At 36.9% G+C, this 22,143-nt stretch overlaps 2 protein-coding genes and 1 pseudogene across 3 annotated transcripts; 1 reads left to right on the top strand and 2 right to left on the bottom strand.

Annotated features, from left to right (window-relative positions):
* Nucleotides 1-1,369: 1,369 nt before the first annotated feature.
* Nucleotides 1,370-1,864, bottom strand: LOC147941108 (uncharacterized). Its single transcript, XM_087458382.1, has one exon. The coding sequence runs from the start codon at nt 1,862-1,864 to the stop codon at nt 1,370-1,372; it is 495 nt and encodes a 164-aa protein (XP_087314508.1).
* Nucleotides 1,865-3,119: 1,255 nt separating this feature from the next.
* Nucleotides 3,120-5,852, bottom strand: LOC104704479 (uncharacterized; annotated as a pseudogene).
* A 2,995-nt stretch (nt 5,853-8,847) lies between these two features.
* LOC104700825 (inositol-pentakisphosphate 2-kinase-like) lies at nt 8,848-13,181 on the top strand. Of its 2 annotated transcripts, none has more exons than XM_010416418.2 (9): nt 8,848-8,923; nt 9,961-10,121; nt 11,047-11,151; nt 11,299-11,511; nt 11,620-11,767; nt 11,877-11,920; nt 12,029-12,139; nt 12,214-12,819; nt 12,919-13,181. In XM_010416418.2, the coding sequence occupies exons 3-9, from the start codon at nt 11,047-11,049 to the stop codon at nt 13,036-13,038; spliced, it is 1,347 nt and encodes a 448-aa protein (XP_010414720.2). In that variant the 5' UTR covers nt 8,848-8,923; nt 9,961-10,121; the 3' UTR covers nt 13,039-13,181. The 2 variants fall into 2 exon arrangements, with proteins under 2 accessions (XP_010414720.2, XP_087314171.1); XM_087458045.1 differs by having other exon boundaries at nt 8,852-8,923; nt 9,743-10,121.
* The last annotated feature ends 8,962 nt before the right edge of the window (nt 13,182-22,143 follow it).

The following is a 22,143-nucleotide window of genomic DNA, read 5'->3' as shown; positions in this document are numbered from 1 at the left end:
AATGCATACAATCGATGCTTCCTATCATCCCTGGAAATCCGCGTACCTCTCCAATATCAAGTAGTCGTTGAAGATCTTCTGGTGTCGGTCTTCGTAAGTACTCATCTCCGAAACAATTTATGATTGCTTGAACAAAATGCTCCAAGCATGAGTACGCCGTGGTTTCAGCAATTCGGAGGTATTCGTCAACCGCATCAGCAGCTGAACCATATGCCATCATACGAATTGCTGATGTACACTTCTGTAGTGTTGAAAGCCCCAACCTTCCTGTAGCATCTCTACGTTGTTAAAAGAATGTAATTTGATTTCCGAGTCGCTCAACGATTCGCATGAACAAGGGCTTCTTCATTCTAAAACGGCGTCGGAAAATACGAGGAGGGTAGATCGCATCTTCACTAAAGTAATCGTTCCACAAGTGGGCGTGGCCAACTTCACGGTTTCTTTCAATGAAAGTTCGCGGCTTCTTTGGTTTGGGTGGTTGTTGATGTTGAACAGGTGGAGTAAGAAGAGATTGCCAAACTTGATTGGAAATTTGGTCACAAACTTGATTTAAGCATTCATCAATGTTGTCATCAAAATTATTATGAGAAGAAGATGTTATTTTAGGAGAAACGTTAAAGAAATGATAGTAAGTGTTTGATAAGATAGAGAGTGTTTGATAGGTTTGAGAATTGGTGAGTGTTTCATAAGTCTATCTCTTCGTTTTATAGACTTGCAGGGTCAAAAATATGTGGTGTTCAATCGTAACAAAGTTTGTGGTATGGTGAGATAAAAACAAAACATGTACTTGTGTGTAACTTGGGGTGTGTCACAAAAAAAACAGAAGAGGTGTATTTCTGAAGATGTGGGTGGTAAAAACTTGTGGTGTGTGTCACAAAAAAACAAAAAAAGTGTACTTGTTACAAAATATATGGGGTAAAAACTTGTGGGGTGTGTCACAAAAAAACAAAACATGTACTTGTTACAAAAATTTAAATTACAAAAAAAGGGAGATTGTTGTGTGTGGAGCCTCTTGTGTGGAGATTGTTGTGTGTGGTCAATGTGGTTTACAAGCATGTGGGTTGTCCTTTATCCTGAAACCGTAAACACAAGAGTACATAAGTAAGAAGAGATTACATAAGAGAACAAACTTAGTTAAATTCGATTACACATTTCATAGAACAAACCGATTACACATTTCATAGAATTAACGCCGATTACATAAGAGAACAAACTAAAAGCGAGTAGATAAGTAAAACCAAATAAGGAACCTAATACAAGACTTCAAGATTACATAAGACCGAGTACATGCTAACCAACAAAGTCACAACCATCAAAGAAACCGATTACAATGAAGTGATTCAAACAACTATTTAAACACCAAACCGAATCAAATTGATGACAACATGTCATCAATAAGTTTGTCCTTTAAAGCTTTTTCTGATTCAGTATGTGAATCTTTTTTTGCAATGAGATTTTCAAGCAGCACATGCTTACTATGCTTCTCTTTCATTGCAAACTCCATCTCTTTCAAAGCAAAATCTTTTTGCTTCATCTCATACATCCTCGGAACCTCTTGCATCTCAAAATCCAAACAAGCTTTCGGATCTCCCTCAACATCCACTTGTGTGTTGTTGTTCTTCTTGGCCTTTCTCTTTGCAGCCTTAACACCAGGAGGACGGGTCATCATTGGTTCAGCCTCAACATCCACCAGTTGGGAACTTGAAGGATCTACAGAACCATCCACCCGTGTCCTTTTCACCCTAGTCCCTTTAGAAGATGTGGACAAGCACCACTTTTGATCATATCTAAGCTCTCGCCAAGCATGCTCGAAGGTGAATTTCTTGTTGTTATCATTGAAGTATATCTGGTTTGCTAGCTTCATAACGTCATCTTCATTCTGCCCACTTGTTTTCTCCCTTGTTGCAGCCTCATAGCAACCTACGAACTTTCACACAGTGTCGTTGATCTTACCCCACCGCTGCTTACAATGACTGGACTCTCTCTTTGGTCAGCCTACAACATTCAGATAATCTGCGATTAATCCGCTATCCTTCCCAGAAGGCTCCACGTCTTTGCTCGTTTGAAGTTATAGGATCCTTGCTCGTGTTCAGCCATGCCCTGACAAGCATCAGATCATCTGCTGGTAACCATGTATGCCTTGCTCTGCGGTTACCAACAGGGGATGCAGCTGCAGGTGGAGCATCAGAACATTAACTCTCATATGGAGAGTCAACAAGCATGTGGGTTTCATGCTGACTTTGTAGCAAGTCGAAGAAGCTGGTATCCATAGTCTACTTATTCGTGTGTGTTAGAAGGAGAAGGAAGGGTTAATGTTGTGTGATTTGTGATAAAGGCTTAATGTTGTGTGTTTTGTATTTTACTATCAACTAAACCTTTTATTTATACAATGTTCACCACTAGTTTACTTTTAAAACAAGTGGGTTTAGGTGTTCAAATTTAAGTTTTTACCTAAACTACAACAACCACACATTTATCACATTATAACAACCAACAAACCCTACACCATCAAACAATAAGTCTGATGTAGAAGCATTCATCAATGACTGACTCGACAAGTAACTCCCTAAACAAGTACTAACCGTATTTATCACAACCACTTCCTCAAAGCAATCATCAATGACTGACTCGACTCTTACCTAAACTAACACCAAATTAATTAAGAAAGAAGAGGATCATATATAAAACAAAACATATACAAATTTAAAATAAGTTTAAAGAGCTCAAACTGACCTGCTTTAATGGCATCGACAACAGCTTCCTCAGGTGACTTTGTGTATCCTTGGTACTCAAAAATGGTTGCTACCTGTGTTTTAAATGGCGAGAGGCGAGGTGAGGCGACAGATGGTAGGTTTGGCGCCCTGCGCCTAGGTGAGATTCGCCCCACGCCTTTGGTGTATGAGGCGCAACTGCAAAAAACAGACATAAGGTTAGTCATAAATAATCGATTCCTTACCATGTAAGCACAACCTGAGTCTAAAACCAATAGCTTATCATTTGAAATTGAAACATAGAGAAAGATTTGAAAACAAAGAAAAAGCCAATCATGAGTCTGAAACAGAGAAATGAAAACAAAGTAAAAGCAAATCCAACGAAAGTTTAAAACTTAAACACAAAGCCTAAAAATCCATCTCATCATCATCAAACTCGTCATCTTCGACATAGATTTCAGTATCATCACCTCCTCCTATGAAATCTTCTTCAGCTTCATCCTCATCATCTTCATCAATCAAAGTCATCAGAGTTAGAGATGTCCTTTCAGCCCTTGGAGTTGGAGTGGAGGTTGATATTGCATTCTTCCCTTTCTCAGCTCTTGAAGACTTTGCCGATCCTGATGCTTTTTTGCCTCTAGTATTGTAGTTAGGTTCATTAGCCCCAGATGCTGTGCTTACTGCCTCCCATGTTAAATCACCATCTTCATACACTAGATCATTAAACTCATCAGCTGACTGCTCATCCATTCTTCCTACCAACCATTCATTAGACTCATCAATATCTTGTAGGATGATGGGATCAATGGTGTCTTTCCTGTTGTAGCGGCGTTGTAAAGCTCAATTGTATTTAACAAACACCATGTCATTCAAACGTTGTTGACCCAATCGATTTCTTTTCTTAGTATGGAGATGCTGAAACATGCTCCAGTTTCTCTCACAGCCTGTCGCACTACAAGTGAGACTAAGAATCCTTATGGCAAAGTCTCTAAGTGTTGGTGTAGAGCCTCCGTAAGAAGACCACCACTCAGATGGTGATTTTGTTGTCCTTTGTCTTATTGCCATTGGAATCCCAAACAGTCCAGAAGCATTTTTAAACTGCACAAGCTCGTCGGTTATCTTGTCTTGAGTTGAAAGTGAAGGAACTAACCTTTCAATGGTGCTGTAGAAACCTTTTTCCACCTCTTCACAATGCACCCCAGACTCTTTGTTGTAATGAAATTCTGGATTCAAATAGTAGCCAGCAGCATGCAAAGGATGATGGAGTTGACAATCCCATCGCTTATCAATTATCGCAAATGCATCTTTGTACTCTTCTTCTCTACCATTGAAGGTCCTAGCAATGGCCTCTTTAGCTCTATCCATTGCTTCATAGATGTACCCCATAGCTGGTTTTCTCTCTCCGTCAACCAACCAAAGCACTTTAACTAGAGGTCCTGTCAACTTGAGTGCATACAACACATGGTGCCAGAAGCTGTTTTGCATAATGAACTTCTTCACGTTCCTTGCTCCTAAGTCCTTTGACCACTTGGAATCATTATTTTCTTGGGAAGTTACAAAATTCCTCAAGTTTTTCCTCTGCTTGTGATACTGCGACAATGTGATGAATGATGTAGCAAACCTAGTAACTGCCGGTCTATGTAAATTTCCTTGAGTGAATTTCCTCATCATATTCACAATAGAAGTGTGACTATAGATGTAGCCATTCATGTAGATGCAGTTCTTGATTGCAGTCTTCACCATAGGAATTTTTCCTATATCCTCCAACATGAGATCGATGCAGTGGGCTTCACAAGGAAGCCAATATAGATGTGGTTGATTCGCCATTAGTAATTGGCCTGCAAAGTAAGAAAATACAAATCAGTACTAGACTCAGAAACAATCAAAAAAAACAAAACAAAACTTTATAAATCTTAAAGATATAACAAACTCACCAGCTTTTATATAGTTTGATGCGTTATCAGTTATCACTTGGACAACATTAGATTCTCCAACTTCTTCCATCATACTATCAAGATGATCAAACAGCAAATGAGCATCTTTCACAACTATTGATACATCAACTGATTTGAGGAAGACTGATCCCTTTGGCGAATTAACCAGAAAGTTGACAATGTCCTTTTGTACAACTGAATCACGCCATCCGTCAGACATGATTGAACAACCTTTACTTGACCATTCTGTTTTGTGCTCCACCAACTGCTTCTCTGTTTCTTTTACTTCTTTCTTCAGAAAAGGAACACGCAGCTCGTACATGGTTGGTGGCTTAAAGCCAGAACCATATTGACCAACTAACTCAAGTGAAAGATTTGAAACTGTCATAGTTAACCGCATTAAAAGGAAGGCTTGCATCATAAAACCACCTTGCAATCTCTGCACATGCTCTGTCCCTAAGTTCTTTATCAGATTTTCCAAAAACTTATTTTCTGTCTTTTCTTCCTTTTAAGACATCAGGAGGAGTTGGACATACATACTTGTCCATTGGACCCTTACGTTTATTTGAAGGCGATGGCTTACTAGTCTGACCTTCATCTTCATCTTCCTCATACTCATCGTATAAATTGGGTGGTAGTGGCATCATTTGAGTAGTGGCTTTAGCTTCTGCCTTCTTAAGCATGAAACTTCTGACTTCTTCCTTTATATGATCGGAAACCATAGTGCAGGCAGTAACATTTTTATAACCACCAACAATGTGCTGTTTTGCACGTTGTACTCCACCGCTTGTGATTTTTTTACAATAGTTACACGTCCAACTACCAGGTTTGGAAGAAACATGAGTTGCATGTTTCCTAGCTGGATCTTTTTCCTTAGTAGGAACTGAATCGGACATGATGAGTTGATGAAGAAGAGTTGGGAGATTAGAGAGTAGAGACTTAGATCAGAGAGGAAAAACTATCGTGAAACTATGAAGCTAATAGTGAAGTTTGACTTTATATGCAAAAAAAGTTTAGGGCTTCTAGCAATAAATTCACGCCAATCAACAAAATCATTCTAGAAACATTTTAAGTAAGCAAATATTGAGAAAATATTGAGGTTTAACCATATATTACCTCCTACTATTGCAGGCGCTAAGCGAGATGAGGCGGGCTCCATGGCAAGGCGACCCAAAGTGAGCGCCTTTGGTCTACCGCCTGGCCTCATCTACTAGAGGCGCTACACCCTTATAATCACCTCGTCTCTCGCCCAGGCGCGCCTAGGCGACGCTTTTTTAGACACAGGTTGCCACAACATCACACTCGTTAGTAACCACTTCTACCCTTCTTCAATCCTCCATATTGCCCCTGTCTCCTTATTTTTCTCCACAACCTGCCAATGTCTAGATCAGATCTTGTTCATTGACATTACGAAGACGACATCCGGTGCATCGTTCATAACAAAATTTTGTGCTAGAACAAGTAAAAGTAAGACAATATCTTACCATAACCATCCATATATCTGGTTCAGGCTCATAGAAAACATGGGAATGTCTTTCTGCTTCTATAACCTCACAAGCTGCCTCCGGAGAGAAAATTCTGCATTTGTAGTCACAACAAGCCTCAAAAGATGAACAAGATTCACACAGACTATTTATTAAGGAGCTTGATCTATCAACCATTTTTATCGAAAAAGATCATAAATGCAACCAAATCTCGAACACCAGAAATGAGAAAAAAAACTAGTAAAAGGGAAGAATGAGCAGCAACTAACCTAGTAAAAGTAATAAGACCTTCACTGAGCCCTATAACTGACAACTGCGTGGATAAGTGTAACTCAGCAGGATAAAAAAACAAAATCTTGTCTAGCTCTTGTCCTTCGGTTTGACCTCTCCGCACATCAAACACGCAATGTCGAAGGCTTTCATCACCAGATCTCATGGACACCATTTTCCGGTAGCTTCTACGAGCTCATTAACACCCTGCCTAACATAAAAATGCAAGAAACGATTCAGAACCCAAGCAATGTTAAAACCGGTTGTTTCTAATATGTACATTGGTGACTGAACTCACGACACTCAAACCTAAAGCAATGTTCCTAATAGGAAGACCGAAGAACCACTTCTACCCTTATGTCTTATACAAAGAAAGCAGTAGCAAAGAAAGCTCAGAACTTTCAATGTTTGCGAACGCAAACATTGATGTAATACTAAAAGAATCTTACATGTGGCTCAAAATCAACAGACAGTAATATGTTTCAAATTGCAGAAACCTTCATAGACTTCAAAAACAAGAGCATGACTTTAAATATCATACCTATTTCAAATTGCAGAAACCTTCATAGACTTCAAGAACAGAGTCAAAACTCTTAACAAGAGAGATAAGCGAAGAGTTGTCTGCTCGATCAACGATCTCTACAAAAGAGAGAGAGAGAGAGAGAGAGAGAGTAAACACGAAAACCCATTTCCATATATCGTAGCTTTATTATGTTAACATGCCAAGATGAAAAAAACACACTTCTCATTCATACTTTTTGTAGAAACAAACTTCTAATTAATCATGCCCAAATTAAAAACATACTTATCAATCTACCCAATGAGAGAAGACATAGTAGAAGATATATCGATCAAGAACACAATCAGAACCATCAAACAACCATCAAAGAACCCTAATTTGCGAACACAAACCCAAACAACCCTAATCCGTATAACTAATCGCGAGTTCATACTGTTAAACTTATAATCTTACCTTCCGATTCCAATTGCTTCAATCTCATCCGAATCAATTGACTCCAAAATCAAATCTATCTCAATCCTTCGTCAATTTTGGACTTCCATCGAGAGAGAAAGAGAGAGACAGAGAGATGAAAGAAAGAAAGGAATATTCGACCGTAAAAAAAAAATCTTTCTTCTATTATTCTCTTTCGCTAACGAAAAATTGACACGTATGCTCTCTTATGTTTTTTTATTTATTTCTCTCATTTACTGTTTTGCTTCTTTTCAACTAAAACCCCTCTTAAAACCCCCATTGGGAATGACTTAAGGAAGGTTTATATATACTTTAAAAAGTTTTAGTGCTACAGTTATTCATCTTTTATACAGGCAAATTCAGATTTGGATGAATTTAATTTGGTCTTATTTATATGACTTTAAATCATAATAAAATAAACTTTTTAGCTGGTATGTGTGACACTCTAGTTTGTGGAAAGAGGTGGTGCCAACAAAGAATTTGCGATCTATTAGTGGGTGAATTGTAACATCCCGATTTGCGGAAATGTTTAAAAGAATTGATTTAACCACCTATGTCACCAAAATGCAATTATCTTTTCGGTCAAGAGTCCTGAAAGTACTTTAGAGTTAAGCGTGCTTGAGCTGGAGTAATTTCAGAATGGGTGTCCTTCCAGAAATTGATTGTCGGAATTGTGTGAGTGAAAAAAAAATCATGTGCTGATTTGTAGGGACACATTAAACAAGTTTTTAAAATCTCCCAGACGTAGTAAACCGGCTGTCAGATATGAATGGATCCACGGGCCAAGAATGGACGTGGGGCCCATAGACTATGAGTGGATCCATGGGCCAAGAATGGACATGGAGCGTTACTGCCATGAATAATATTAAGGCAACATATAACAATCCGTTTTTAAAAACTTGAATCTGTTATGAATTTTTGAATGTACTTTTAATAATATTATGTATGATATGAAATGATGATTCAAAGCAGTTAAAAAAAAAATAAAGAAGAATAATAATTTTAAAACTTAACAAAATTTACAAAATATCTATAAAAGTAATTGTGAAACATTGTATGAATATTTTAAATTGAATAATTAATGTTAAAAAAAATTGTATTCGGTTATATGGATAGTTTTTTTTTTCTTTTGGACAAATAATTGTTTTGATACATGAACATATAATTATATCTCTATTTCATATATCCTCTTATTGTACTAACCTATTTTGCCTTATAAATAATCCCTTTTAATTACTGACATTCTTATAATTGAAGGATGTCTAAACTTCTTTTCTGTACACTTTCTCAATCGGTCTTTGGATATTTGTTGAACATTGAACCCTGAGAGCCGGCATTCTTGGAGTTACGTTAAAAAGTAATTTGTCGTTTTTAGAAGATCAATCACATGGAGTCTTGAACCCTGAAGCAAAACGTTTAGTAAGGTGTGATTCTCATTCTTCCACTATATAAGTCCTCAAAACTCAAAAGCATATACATATGTATCTCTTCTTCCTAAAGGTCCAGGAGTAGGAAAGTTTCTCGGCGCCATTTAAGAGTCAAATTAAAGAGGTTAGTCGTTTTCTTTTATTGTTGCTATAGATGATCTTACATTTTCTCTCTACCTAACGTTTGATTCTTGACATTATTGTTGCTATTTCAAGAGAAACACAAACTGATGAAAAAAATATATGAAGTTAGTTAGTATCAAATGTATATTAAGTTGTATATTAAGAAAGAAACTGCGTTACAGCGCATGGCATACTTTGAATTTAGTGATACATGCCGTGTTTTAAAAATTCCCGCCTAGCACCGATTCCGCCCCATAAAATCGTTAGGCCTATCCTCTCCGTCTCGATTAATGACTAATCTCCGTCTAGCATTGATTATCCGATTATACCGTTTAATCCGATAAATTCCCGTCTAATTTAGTATATACCAATTATTTTTGGAGCCAAATATAAATCAAAGATATATATTTTTGTTATTTAGACATTTAAATTAAGAGTTTATGATGTTTTACAATAACTAATGTAAAAACTTTTAATTAAAATCATAATTTTTTTCTTAAAATTACGTATCTATGTGTTTACCGTAATGTTAAAGATAATACTATAACTTTATATTTTATTTGATATTTTTCTTTTCACATAAACATAATTATACATATATTTAGTACTATATATTTTTAATTTGCTATTAATTTAATAAAATAACCCTAAAACTAGTCCCCGATTAATCCTCGTTTAATCTCCAATTTTTTTATTAGGCGCTAAACCCACCCCGACCGCCCGACTAACGTTTATCTTGCAATTAATAATGCAATCAATATTTTTTTCATCTTGCAATTAATAATATTTATTTATAAAGGAAGTCTTTATTTTATGACAGTCGTCGTCTCGTCGAGGACTACTGGCTTTTGGTTTCATCATTTTAAAATAGGAATATGATTTTGTAAAGCTAGTCATTATTTTTCCCGAAATGTATCATAGACAAGTTCCGTGAAATTAAGGCTGCTATTAAAGATAATATAAAAACCGTAGTTGTTGCTCTAGGAGCCTTCCGAGTAGTTGTTGTAACATAATTTTATTATAATTCGGATTACTTAGGAATTAATAAAAAAAATTACGATGACTCCAAAAGTCCGAAGCAGAGACTTAGTTATTTAGGTGTGAACTTCCCCCAAGAGCAGTCCTCAAAACGCATTGCATCTCTCTTCTTCCTAAACGTCGGCTAGAGAAGAGTTTTTGGCACCATCAAGATCCAAAAGGTTAGTGTCATTTTGTTTTTTTTTGTTTATTTGTTTTGTTTTCTTTTAATTCGTAACAAATTTCTTTGTTTAGGTGAACTACATCTCTATTTTTTCTCTCAAGCTTTTCAGTCAGATATGGAGCATTGCTACTTTTTGACTCTCTGCTCTATAAAACTTTTTTTTTTCTAATGAAATTTATTCAACCCAAAAAAATCCTTTGTACAATGACTATAATCTTATGCTAAAAGTTCAGAATGTTTAAAGAGTAGAAAAAAAAATTGGTTGTGATTTCCTTGAGACTTGAAAGTCTGTTCCAGAAGACATGAGTGTAGTATAGGAGGCGAACTATATAAATCTACAATAATGAAACTGTTAACGATAATATAGATTTTTAAATGAATATTTTTTCATCTAACAACTCACATTAAATTTTATATTGTTCAATGTGAATTCCTATCACTGAAAACATATTTTATACCTATGTAATGTGTGAGTAAAAAAAAAAAAGTGTGAGTAAAACATATTTTATACACAAGAGCAATGTATATGTCACATATATAAAACTCGTCATCGCCAATTTTAAGATTTAATCAAATATGAAAGTCTAATATATATTAAAGTTCGTTGGTTCGAGTGACATTTGGAAGGGGACCATACAAAATGTCCTGGCCTCCCACCCTGAAAAATATACCTTCAATTGTTTGTCACGAGTACGTATAGCCTTATTCTTTCATACTACTTAGAAACTATTAGGGGAGTCTCTTTATCAAGTTTTTTTTTTTTTTTTTTAAACTAATCGAGTTACATTCGCGATAATTTCTTAATCGTTCTTATAAGTGAGCTACACAGCTTGTTTACAATTTGATCATTGCTCAAAAGATACGTAGTGAATGTTATGTAAAATATGTTTTTTGTTAACCTGTGTTGGTGTGTTTGTATTCAGATGGAGGAAATTGTTTTGGAACCAAAAGATGCAGTTAATTGGTCATATAGAGGCGAAGGAGCTATTAATTTGGTTCTCTCCTACACTGGATCCTCTCCCACTTTCGTTAGTCTTCTCTTTGAATATTTTTCTAGTTAATCCCAAAGATTATTATATGTTGCCTTATTGTTATCGTTTTTGGAATTAGGAGGAAATATAAAACATTGATTGCAATTTTCTTTTGTTTTTCTCTCTTATGGTATATATGTGCAGTTGGGAAAGGTGATGAGGATAAAGAAAGAGCTAAAGAAAGAGAATGAAAATGGAGGAGACACAAGTGGAAATGGTCTTACCAGTCTCGAAAATATTATCTGGGGAGGGATAATTAAGGATCTTGTATCTTGCGAAAACAAGGATATGGTGGACTATTTGTTTGTCAAACATGTCATGAGACCTTTATTGGGTCACAAACATGTTAATGCTGGAGTATGTTGTTTCCCTTTTCATAATCATTGTAACGGTTACAAGAATCTGGAAGTTGCATTTGGGATATTTTAAAGGGTTTTGAGTCTTGATGATTTGGGAATGTTGCAGATTCGTCGTCTTGTAGCAACGGAGTTTCTTGAGTCTATTGAGAAAATGGTGAGATCTCAGCATATTTCTCGGCGAGATAATGCATCTAGTGTGGATACTAACCGCACTTCTGTGCTTCTCATGGATGATTTGACACGTTTTTCCCACGGTAAATCAAATTTGTGTACTCAACTATTAATGATGTGAGCTTGTATGTTGTTTTTTGGTTTATAAGATACATGTCTCCCGAGTTAATGATCTCCTATATATGCTTTCAGGTCATGTTGAGGATCATGTACCGTGTTTAACTGTTGAAATAAAGGTGTTCATTATTATTACTTAGCCTGTCTTGAATTTCTTTCATTTTGGCTAGCTATATACTTTATTGCTTAATTTTTTTTACTGATATGTATTCACTCTGATGAAATAGCCCAAATGTGGATTTCTTCCATCTTCAAGTTTCATATCGGAAGAAAATCTTATTAAGAAGAGTATACCACTTTTCGAAATGTACCAAGTTCGGAAGCTTAAGGAAAACGAGGTACTCTTTCTTCTACATCCCATAATAAATCCACAATCCAAATCTGAAGCTAACAGATTAGAGCCATGTCACAGATATTAGAAATCAGTGAATATGATACCTTAGATCTTTTCTCTGGATCCAAAGATAGAATACACAAGGCAATAAAAGCACTCTACGCGACTCCTCAGACAAATTTCCGTGTGTTCTTGAACGGTTCTCTGGTTTTTGGAAGCTTCCGTGGTAGCAAATGCATATCAACCTCGAAGGATGAATTAGCTTTTGAGCATATACTCAAAGGTATCATCAAAACCGAAGATGATATTGTACGTGCAAATAGTTTCATAGAGCTTGTTGCAGAAACTGTTTACGCATCTGGAGCTCTAGATCAGCTTCTAGAGGTTCAAAAGCTTGACAAATATAACATCGAGGCAGTGATTCACGCGTACTATGACTTAATTGACCATCCATGTAAAGCGTGCCAAGAGTTGGAAAAGAGTAAATTGTCACATCAATTTGGTGCCATGCATGCAATGCCACAAGATGAAAAAGTAAATATTTTGAAGAATTATCTAATATCTTCTACTGCAACGGATTGTAGTGTAATGGTAAGTATTAGATCAAGAGAGACCGGTCTTTCAAGTTCCTCATCCCACGGTAATGTTCATCTTGAATCAACAAAGCAAGATTTTGAGTACAAGGTACTTGTTTTTTTAAATTACTTTCCCGGTACTAAATCTTCTCTTTTGTTGAATTGTTTCTCTTACAATGAAACTGAGGCCGGTCTACGTCGTGGGCAGGTACACTTCATTGATCTTGACATGAGACCTTTGAATAGGATGGAATCCTATTATGAATCGGACAAGAAGATCATGAAATCATACCTCGAGATGCTGAAGACGAAAGGAGATCAACCTTGATGCTTCTAGAACTACAAGCTGAGAAGCATATTCCAAATAAGTATTTCATGTTTCACTTAAAGTAACAGTTTGATTTCCAACTATTTTCACTTGTATCAATTCATAAGGCTCTCTTTACTTGCTATATATATGTTTGCAACAAATCTCATACCTGCTCAAAAAGTCTCATACTGCACCATGATTCAGTGGGTTTCATCAATCTGTGTAAGGTTGTTTTACATTAGTTAAATGTATTCTTTATCTTAAAGAACCATGAAAAGCAAACCACACAATAACAAATTCACTTCGCACTTAAGACTCTAACTGTGCAAAAGAAATTTAGTCTACCATTAATAATAGTTAACAGCTGATCCAGAGTTTTAAATAAATGGCTAGTCATTACTCATTACGGTTTTTGCATGCCCGGTGCCACCTACAATTAGATATTCGACATAGTCTAAGATAATAGATCTTAGTTGGCTTAAAATATGTCATCCCAAGTCTCACATCAACTGAATATGGCATCAAGTTGATACTAAAACTTAGATCACAAAGCGAGTAAGCGAACCGTTCTTCTGAGATAGAACAATCAAGTACGAAGCTTCCATGATCTGGTAATTTCTCTACAATCCTACTATGAATCACTGCATTCATTTTCTCAGAGACAACCTGATGGAACCCGGGTCTTGGCCGTACCGCGGTACGATCCAGTACTTTGGTACCATCGTCTAGCAGCTCGCGTAGGAGCATGGAACTTGGTGCGGAACATCAATATGGTATAAGCGAGGCCTAAGGATCATCAAGGGGAGCAAGGCAAGAGCATATAGTAAGCGTCCGAAGGATATCTATCCGACAAGCCAAGCTCCAACCTTACACCAATGGCTCATGGCTAGCATCACCAATGAAGAGCCTTGGGTGCGACCAACTTTGGGAAGCTTGATTTGTGTGTCTTCACCATCACGCTAGCGTGAAGACACCCCTAAGTCATTAGAAGGAGTTGTACTCTTTTTCCTACTTCGGGTTTGTCCCAATGGGTTTACCGAAGGGGTTTTAACGAGACATCGATCTCTAGTGCGTCTCCACTTCGTCCCCACTTGGCTCATGGCGCGGAAATATTCATTGACGTTCTAGGGGCCAAGGAAGTGAAAGTCCTATCAGCCACGTCCCACCAATGACGTGGCGATCCTATCTCCTTCCTTCCTTTCTTTTATTTCCTTGAACTTTTCTTATGACCGTTGGATTGGTCTTTGTTTTGAATTGCTTTTGCTTTTGCTTTTAGGGACATGTGTGTTCCTTAGTTAGTGGCCACGTGCCTAGGGTTTAGTGTCTCCCTTATGTAAGCCTTCCCTATATAAAGGCATAAACCCTCATTTGTAAAGGCAGACTTGAATAAGAATTATTTTCCCAAAGATTGGATCTTTGTTTCTTGTCTCCCTCCTCTCTTCCGCTCAAGTCCGGGACTTGGCTCTAGAGAAACCCTAGAAGGTTCAAGAACCGGGTTCAAGACCTTCTAGTCCGACCGTATCACGGGCCGTGCCATCTCCCGTGTGTCGTCGACTTAATCCACCGTCCGTTCATCCGCTGCGTCCGTCCGACCGTCCGAATCACCGTCCGTCCGTCTGTACGCAGCTTCCTTTTCCATCCGCCTCCTACCTAGAGCCGAACGAGTCGAGTATCACCTCGTGAATCTTTGTTCCATCCTCGTCCTACCGATCATCCATCCGTTTATCCGCCGCGTCCGTATGTCCGACCGTTTGTATCTTCCGTCTATCCGTCCGCCGCGTCCGACCATCCGTCCATACGTCCGTGTGTCACGTCCGCGAGTCCGAGGTCACATCACAACCACTTTCTCTTTCCTCTCTTTTCTCCTCTATGGGGGCTGGTTCAAGAGAATCGTTCTGACATTCTTGGTAAGCATTGCTCCTTCTTCAGGGCTCAAACCATTTGACACCATTCTCTTCACATACCGCTTTATTGGTGGTGAAAGCTCTACTGCCTCTAGTAAAGGCAATTCAATCATTACGTTATCCATCATTGCCTTGCTAGCTTCTTCTATCTCTTGCTTGGACCTCCAGGCATCAACTGCTTTAGCCACTGAGATGCTACCCCAACAAGAGAGTATGAGAATAGCTTGTAGTAGATGTAATCTTCCATAAGTCCATTACCCTTGATACTAGTAACAAGATCCTCAAAGTGCTCAATGGGTTCCAAAGGCTTCTCATGTGGCAGGTTCGAGAAAGTTCTCTGTCCAACCAAGGTGAATTACGCAGGCTTCAACTCATAGCCAATCCTTGGGACTAGAGGACGAACAATGGTAGAGCGGTTCTCATAAACCAAATTAGCTCTGTTGAAGTCCGCAATAGTCCTGATCAACTTCTGGTTGTGGTCCAATCGTCCCTGAACGTTTGCTGATTGTTGCTATTCATTGTGGATCGAGGTTGAGTCGATCGATGCAAGCTTGACGTTAATCGAAGCACTGTGCATTCTGGCCAAAATTGACAATTTCTTCAGGAATCATGTTTACTTCTTCATTACGTTTCTGGCCTTCCTTGTTACGCATATGACCCTCTTGATCCCTTAAAACTCCACTTTCATCAACTCTTAGGATAATAGTCTTAACCATTTTTGCTGACTTAGCTGCTTTTCTGTTCTCACACTCTAATTGTCCCAACTTTTGGTTTGTAAGCTTCACTACTGGACCATATTTATTATTCTGGGTGCTAGGCTTAGGAAGCATACACCTGAAACAAAAGAAAAAAAAGCGCGTTAGTAAAATAAAAATAAAAATTTAGACAAAATTAAAGACGTTAATTTAGACAAATTTTGGCGTGTTAGTCCTCGGCGACCGATGATGTGTCTGTATTTTATCGGTTTTAACCATAGTTTTTAGGTTTATTTTGAGTCTTTTATTGAGTCAAAGTGTGCTTTTAGAGTCTTTTTAGTCTTTTATGAGTTTGTACAGGTTCTAAGTTACTTTGTGTAACAACCCTTCCCACAGGAAAAGCTGTCACCAATTGATCTTTGGATGAGTAGTTCCATTCCACGGTGAGGGGTTAGGATCGATGCCCTGCAGGGCCAGCTTATGGTCCATGGGGGCAAGTTAGCGGTGGGCTAGTGGGGTCACGGGACAGGTTGTCACACTTTGGAAGGAAACTGAGTGTTTTGGGGATGAAACAAGCATCTAGAACCATTTTGGTGAAGACTGATCGGACTAGCAAGCAGATGGAGCAAACACAGAAAAAACATCCTGGATCGGCTGATCCACATTCATGATCGACCAATCCCATACCCGAAGCAACTTTTCCTTTTTCGTTTTAAACCAAATTTTAGGGTTTTATTTTAGTATTTAAGCACGAGGCTCGACCTCTAGAAAGACAATTTTTATTCTACGCAGCTTTTGAGTACTTGTAAGCTTTGGGTGAAGATCTCTTATCCTTTCTAACCTATTGGAGAAGAATTCTGAACCCTTCTATTTTCTCTTTGCAATTCTATTATGGTTTCTACATCTTTGATTTGCTGTTCTTTTACTTCTATGTCTGAGTAGTCTTACTATTAGGTTTCGGGTTTCAAAAGGGGTTTATAATTCTCTAAACTTAGGTTGTTAGATTGGGGATCGATTTTATTGTTCTTCATCTATTGTTGTTCTTAATACTTAAGCTAGACTGACCTAGATTAAGATCTTAGGTTCAATTCATCGTGGCACCGAAAGTGTTGTTGAGTTACTTGAAAGAAACATAGGTGAGCAAGGTGGACCTTAGCCAACAGAAGTTGATGTTGAGGCACCTTGTGAACAAATCAAACTTGAACTTTAATGCTTGCTTGTTTAGCTAGATTCAAACGGAAGTTTAGGTTCTAGTTATTTCTTTGCATAGTTAGCTAACACTACGGAAGTAGGTTTGCTTTATAATTGAGAGTTTAGTTCAAGAACGGTGTTTAATGCTTTCCCAATCTATCATCTAAATTTGTGGTTGTATTCCCTAACTGATTCTCTTCGCCCAATATATACTTTTTGATTTAAAACAACTTATTTACTTTTCGTTTTTGATTAGTTACTTAATTAATAAACTTCCTCTTTTGTCTTAGCTATATTTGGTCTACATAATTTCATAGTGCATTGTTTGGTCTCTGTGGATTCGATCCTGAAGTGTTACGACGACACCACTAGATCGTGGTTGAGTGCACATTAGGTTTTAAATTGACCTGTTGATTAATTTGGCGCCGTTGCCGGGGAGCAAAACGTTGCCTTTGAAATTTTAGAATTGAGTATAGTCTAAGATTGTTTTTTTTTGTTTTACTAATTATTATTATTTTCTCTTTTTTGTAGATTAAAAAAAAAATGAAAAATGTTTTTGGGGCCATGGATTACGATGACTGGCCACAGGAAGAGGAGACCATATTTGATGAAGACATTCTAGATGAGCCTTATGTGGAGCCACCGTTTGATGAGAGTGTTCTTACACCGGATCAAAAAGTTAAGTTGGATGAGCTTTACATGGAGCATCCAACAACGACAAGGAGGAACTTAGCAGCTATGATCCGGTTGAATCTCATCTTACATCGAGCAGTACTTGAAGGGAGAAAGCCCACTTTCATAGAAATTAGGGAAGCTCATGCTTGCGAAAAGGTAATATATTGGGTTCCACCAAGTCAAATAAAAGGTACATGCGTTTCCACCCTTGAAATTCATGTTTTTGAGGATATTCACATGCCATGCATTGAAGAGGTGACTTCTAGTTTGGATACTCCATTGCTCATTGATGAATGCTATGATTTGATATGTGAGTCTCAACATCTAGACATTTTAAGAGCAGAAAAACTTGCTAGGGATTATCATGAAATATGTTTTGATAATCTCGAGTTTGAGTTTTCAATGCTTGATGTATCTAGCTCTATCCTGAAGAATCTTACCTAGGGTGTGTTCTTGATATTGATACAATTGTGCATGAAACAAAGGACCCTAAGGTTGATTATATGAATGAGGATATTGTGTTTTATGAAATTAATGGTGATAAAGTTGATTATTTTGTGAAAACCTCATTTGAACCTGAAATTGACTTTATTTTTCCATTAAATGCATTTAATCCTCATGAGCATCCAACAATCAAGGATTATTTCAAAGTATATGCTACATTTGTAGTAAACATCCTTGATGTGTATTTTACTATTTTGCCATGAATAGTTGTGTGTTACTTGACACATATTGTTTATTGCACTAACGAGAAGGACTAAAGGTCCATTGGCTCAGCCTTTTGATACTCATGATTAACAATTTGTGTTGAGCGGTCAAGCTATAGACCTTAAACAAGTGCTTATGGGAGGCAACCCATGGGATTTGTGCTGGCTTACCCTTTTAATTTTTCTTTGTCTTAGGATTTTGGTTTTGTTTTAGGATTTATTACGGTGAAATCATGTCCAGTTTTAAGTGCTTTCAGGAATAGGTTCCAAACGCAGAAGATTCAAAATTTTGTAGTTGTTCTAGGAGCTTCAGATCGAACGATCCTCCTTACAGATCGGTCGATCCCGTTGGTTTGCTGCGGGTATCTCCAATTTCAATAATGTTGCAGATCAGTTGATCCCATCCCGAGACCGATCGATCCCCACCCTTGCCAACACCACTCCGACACCAGCTGCGAAATCAACGGTTTTTGTTTCTTTTCCTATCTTTTTATTTTTCATGTTTTCTTATTTTCTTTGCCGGAGATGCTTTTTCCTTGGTTTTGCTTTCACACCGGGATGATGTGAAGTAAGTCCGGGGGAGGGATGTCTCCAAGTTACTAATGTTGTCTTCTTTGGTTGTTTTCTTTTGATTTTTTGTTTTATTTTGAGTCTATTTATCGAGTCAAAAATGTTGGGAAACTATGATCTTTTCTAGGAATCTTTTGCTTTGAACTAGCACTCTTATGATTGCTTTAGTACTTTTGATTTTTTGAATGAAGATTGGAAAGAACATGAGCAGAATCAACATGCCCCAAAAGACCCTCACCGACGAGAACATTAAGTTGATCCTGCGTTGTCTCTAGCTTTGAAAGGACTTAACCGGATTTAACTTCTTGCCTTGGGACTTGGTATACATCGAACAAGACTCCTCCCTTAAGCCTTACAAGACATGCATGTCCTTACAAAGTATGCTTCCCATCTCTCTTCCCTTCAATACTCAGGAAAAAAAACAAAAAAGAGAAAAGAAAAGAAGAAGAAGAGGATATAGGCAATAAAGAATTGAACCGAGGGTTATGCGTAAACCCGTGCATCCTTCGGAATTCATGGAAATCTGTCCCAAAGAAAAGAGCAAAGGATCCATAAAAAAAAATATAATGATACCCTAGAAAATTAGGGAAAAATCGATCTTTTGGAAGTGAGAAAAGAGAGAGGAAAGGAAGCATATGTAGGAAGTCTTGGGCATTAAAAGGTTGAAGGAGTCAATAATTTCAGTGATCGATATTCTCTCGGGAAGAGCACACATTTTCATTAATCTGATTTAGAGAGACAACAATGGGGATGATGAAGGTTCTTTAAGGTTGTGGAGTTCGGAGTAGGGAGTGTTGATCCTAATCATGGCAGAGTACAAAAATTAGTTCTTAATTTGATTTGATGAAAAGTGCAAAGAAGAGGGTCCCAAGGATATGTGAGTTTCCATTTTCAAACATTTTCTCTGTTCCTGAGTTTTTAACTGTTCTTGCTTGAGGACAAGCAAGGATTCAAGTCTGGGGGAATTGATGTGTCTATATTTTATCGGTTTTAACCATAGTTTTTAGGTTTCTTTTGAGTCTTTTATTGAGTCAAAGTGTGTCTTTTGTGTCTTTTTAGTCTTTTATGAGTTTGTACAGGTTCTAGGTTACTTTGGAAGTAAACTGAGTGTTTTGGGGATGAAAACAAGCATCTGGAGCCATTTTGGTGAAGACTGATCGAACTAGCAAGCAGATGGAGCAAAGACAAAAAAGCATCCTGGATCGGCTGATCCACATTCGGGATCGACCGATCCCGTACCCGAAGCAATTTTTCCTTTTTCGCTTTAAACCGACTTTTAGGGTTTTATTTTAGTATTTAAACACGAGGCTCGACCTCTAGAAAGACAATTTTTATTCTACGCAGCTTTTGAGTACTTGTAAGCTTTGGGAGAAGATCCCTTATCCTTTCTAACCTTTTGGAGAAGAATTCTGAACCCTTTCTATTTTCTCTTTGCAATTCTATTATGGTTTCTACATCTTTGATTTGTTGTTCTTTTACTTCTATGTCTGAGTAGTCTTACTATTAGGTTTCGGGTTTCAAAAGGGGTTTATAATTCTCTAAACTTAGGTTGTTAGATTGGGGATCGATTTTATTGTTCTTCATCTATTGTTGTTCTTAATGCTTAAGCTAGACTGATCACCTAGATTAAGATCTTAGGTTCAATTCATCGTGGCACCGAAAGTGTTGTTGAGTTACTTAAAAGAAACATAGGTGAGCAAGGTGGACCTTAGTCAACGGAAGTTGAAGTTGAGGCACCTTGTGAACAAATCAAACTTGAACTTTAATGCTTGCTTGTTTAGCTAGATTCAAACGGAAGTTTAGGTTCTAGTTATTTCTTTGCATAGTTAGCTAACACTACGGAAGTAGGTTAGCTTTATAATTGAGATTTGAGTTCAAGAGCGGTGTCTAATGCTTTCCCAATCTATCATCTAAATTTGTGGTTGTATCCCCTAACTGATTCCCTACGGCTAATATTTCCTTTTTGATTTAAAACAGCTTATTTACTTTCCGTTTTTGATTAGTTACTTAATTAATAAACTTCCGCTTTTGTCTTAGCTATATTTGGTCTACATAATTTCATAGTGCGTTGTTTGGTCTCTGTGGATTCGATCCTGAAGTGTTACGACGACACCACTAAATCGTGGTTGAGTGCACATTAGGTTTTAAATTGACTTGTTGATCAACCGCGCCAAAATTTGATATGCTCAAATTAATCCTATAGCTACTCTCTCAAATTAAGAGATCACTTTAGTACTTAGGAATTGAATCCACAAAGACATGAAAAACAAGAAAGATAATGAATCCAAATAATAAATCAATTTAACAATCCATTAAATCCCTAATGAGAAACCTTAAACTTAATAAGATATAGTCAGACATAATCAATGAAGAACACATTATAGACTGAATAAATTGCATTAAGAAATCAAAAGAAAAAGTAAAGGAGTTATGGATTTTCTCTAAAGGAGTCTTTATTCTTTTCTCCAAAAGCTCTTTAAAAATATCTCAGGATTTTGCAAAAGTAAAGCCTAGATCTAAACAATGACCTAAAAATCACATATATTGTAAAACATGACTTGGGCCTTAATTGCAATCAAACTAAAACTTCTGTGCCGAATTTGGAAATCTTCTGAACTTCAAAAACATAGAATTTTTAATCGCCGTCGGAATGACGTGTCGCTCGACACATGGTCTGCGTCGATCGATGCACTACACCAATTTTGCTCTTTGTTTTTTCAGCTTAACTTCTCTAGATGCTCCAAAGTACTCCAAAATCTACAAATAAGTCCAAGACGTACCTTAACCTACAAAAAACTCAAAATGACTCAAAAAACATCAAAAAGTCTCAATAAGTAAGACTTATATCATGGTTAAAAACACCATAAACCAAGATATATCAATGATGCATATCACTTCGTTTATCAAAAAAAACTTAATATTATGTAATACTAGATAAGGGCCCGCAAGATGTGCGGGTATTAAATTCGTTGAAGAGAATAAATCATAAACCCTAAACAATTTTAAAAAATATAAAAAAGAAATTTTATATCTTGAAGTAAATATATAAATAATTTTAGTTAATGAAAAAATCATATTAGTATTTACCGTCATACACTTACTTATATTTTTCTATTTTTAATATATTATAACAATTATTACAATAATCTAAAGTTAAATTATACCCCACCAATATCATATTTGTATTTACCTTCATACACTTATTTATATTTTTATATTTTATATATATTATAACAATTATTACAATAAGCTAAAGCTAAATTATACCGCACAAAAACTTTTGCCAAATACTCATAATTACAAATATTATTATTGTCAAATTTCAAAATCGTTTCACAACTTATTACAAAATATTTTACATGCAAAGAATTCATCAAATCA

The sequence above is a fragment of the Camelina sativa genome, chromosome 7 (assembly GCF_030686135.1).
Source record: "Camelina sativa cultivar CO46 ecotype springtype chromosome 7, ASM3068613v1".
NCBI lineage: Eukaryota > Viridiplantae > Streptophyta > Magnoliopsida > Brassicales > Brassicaceae > Camelina > Camelina sativa.
This window is presented reverse-complemented; position numbering and strand designations above follow the sequence as displayed.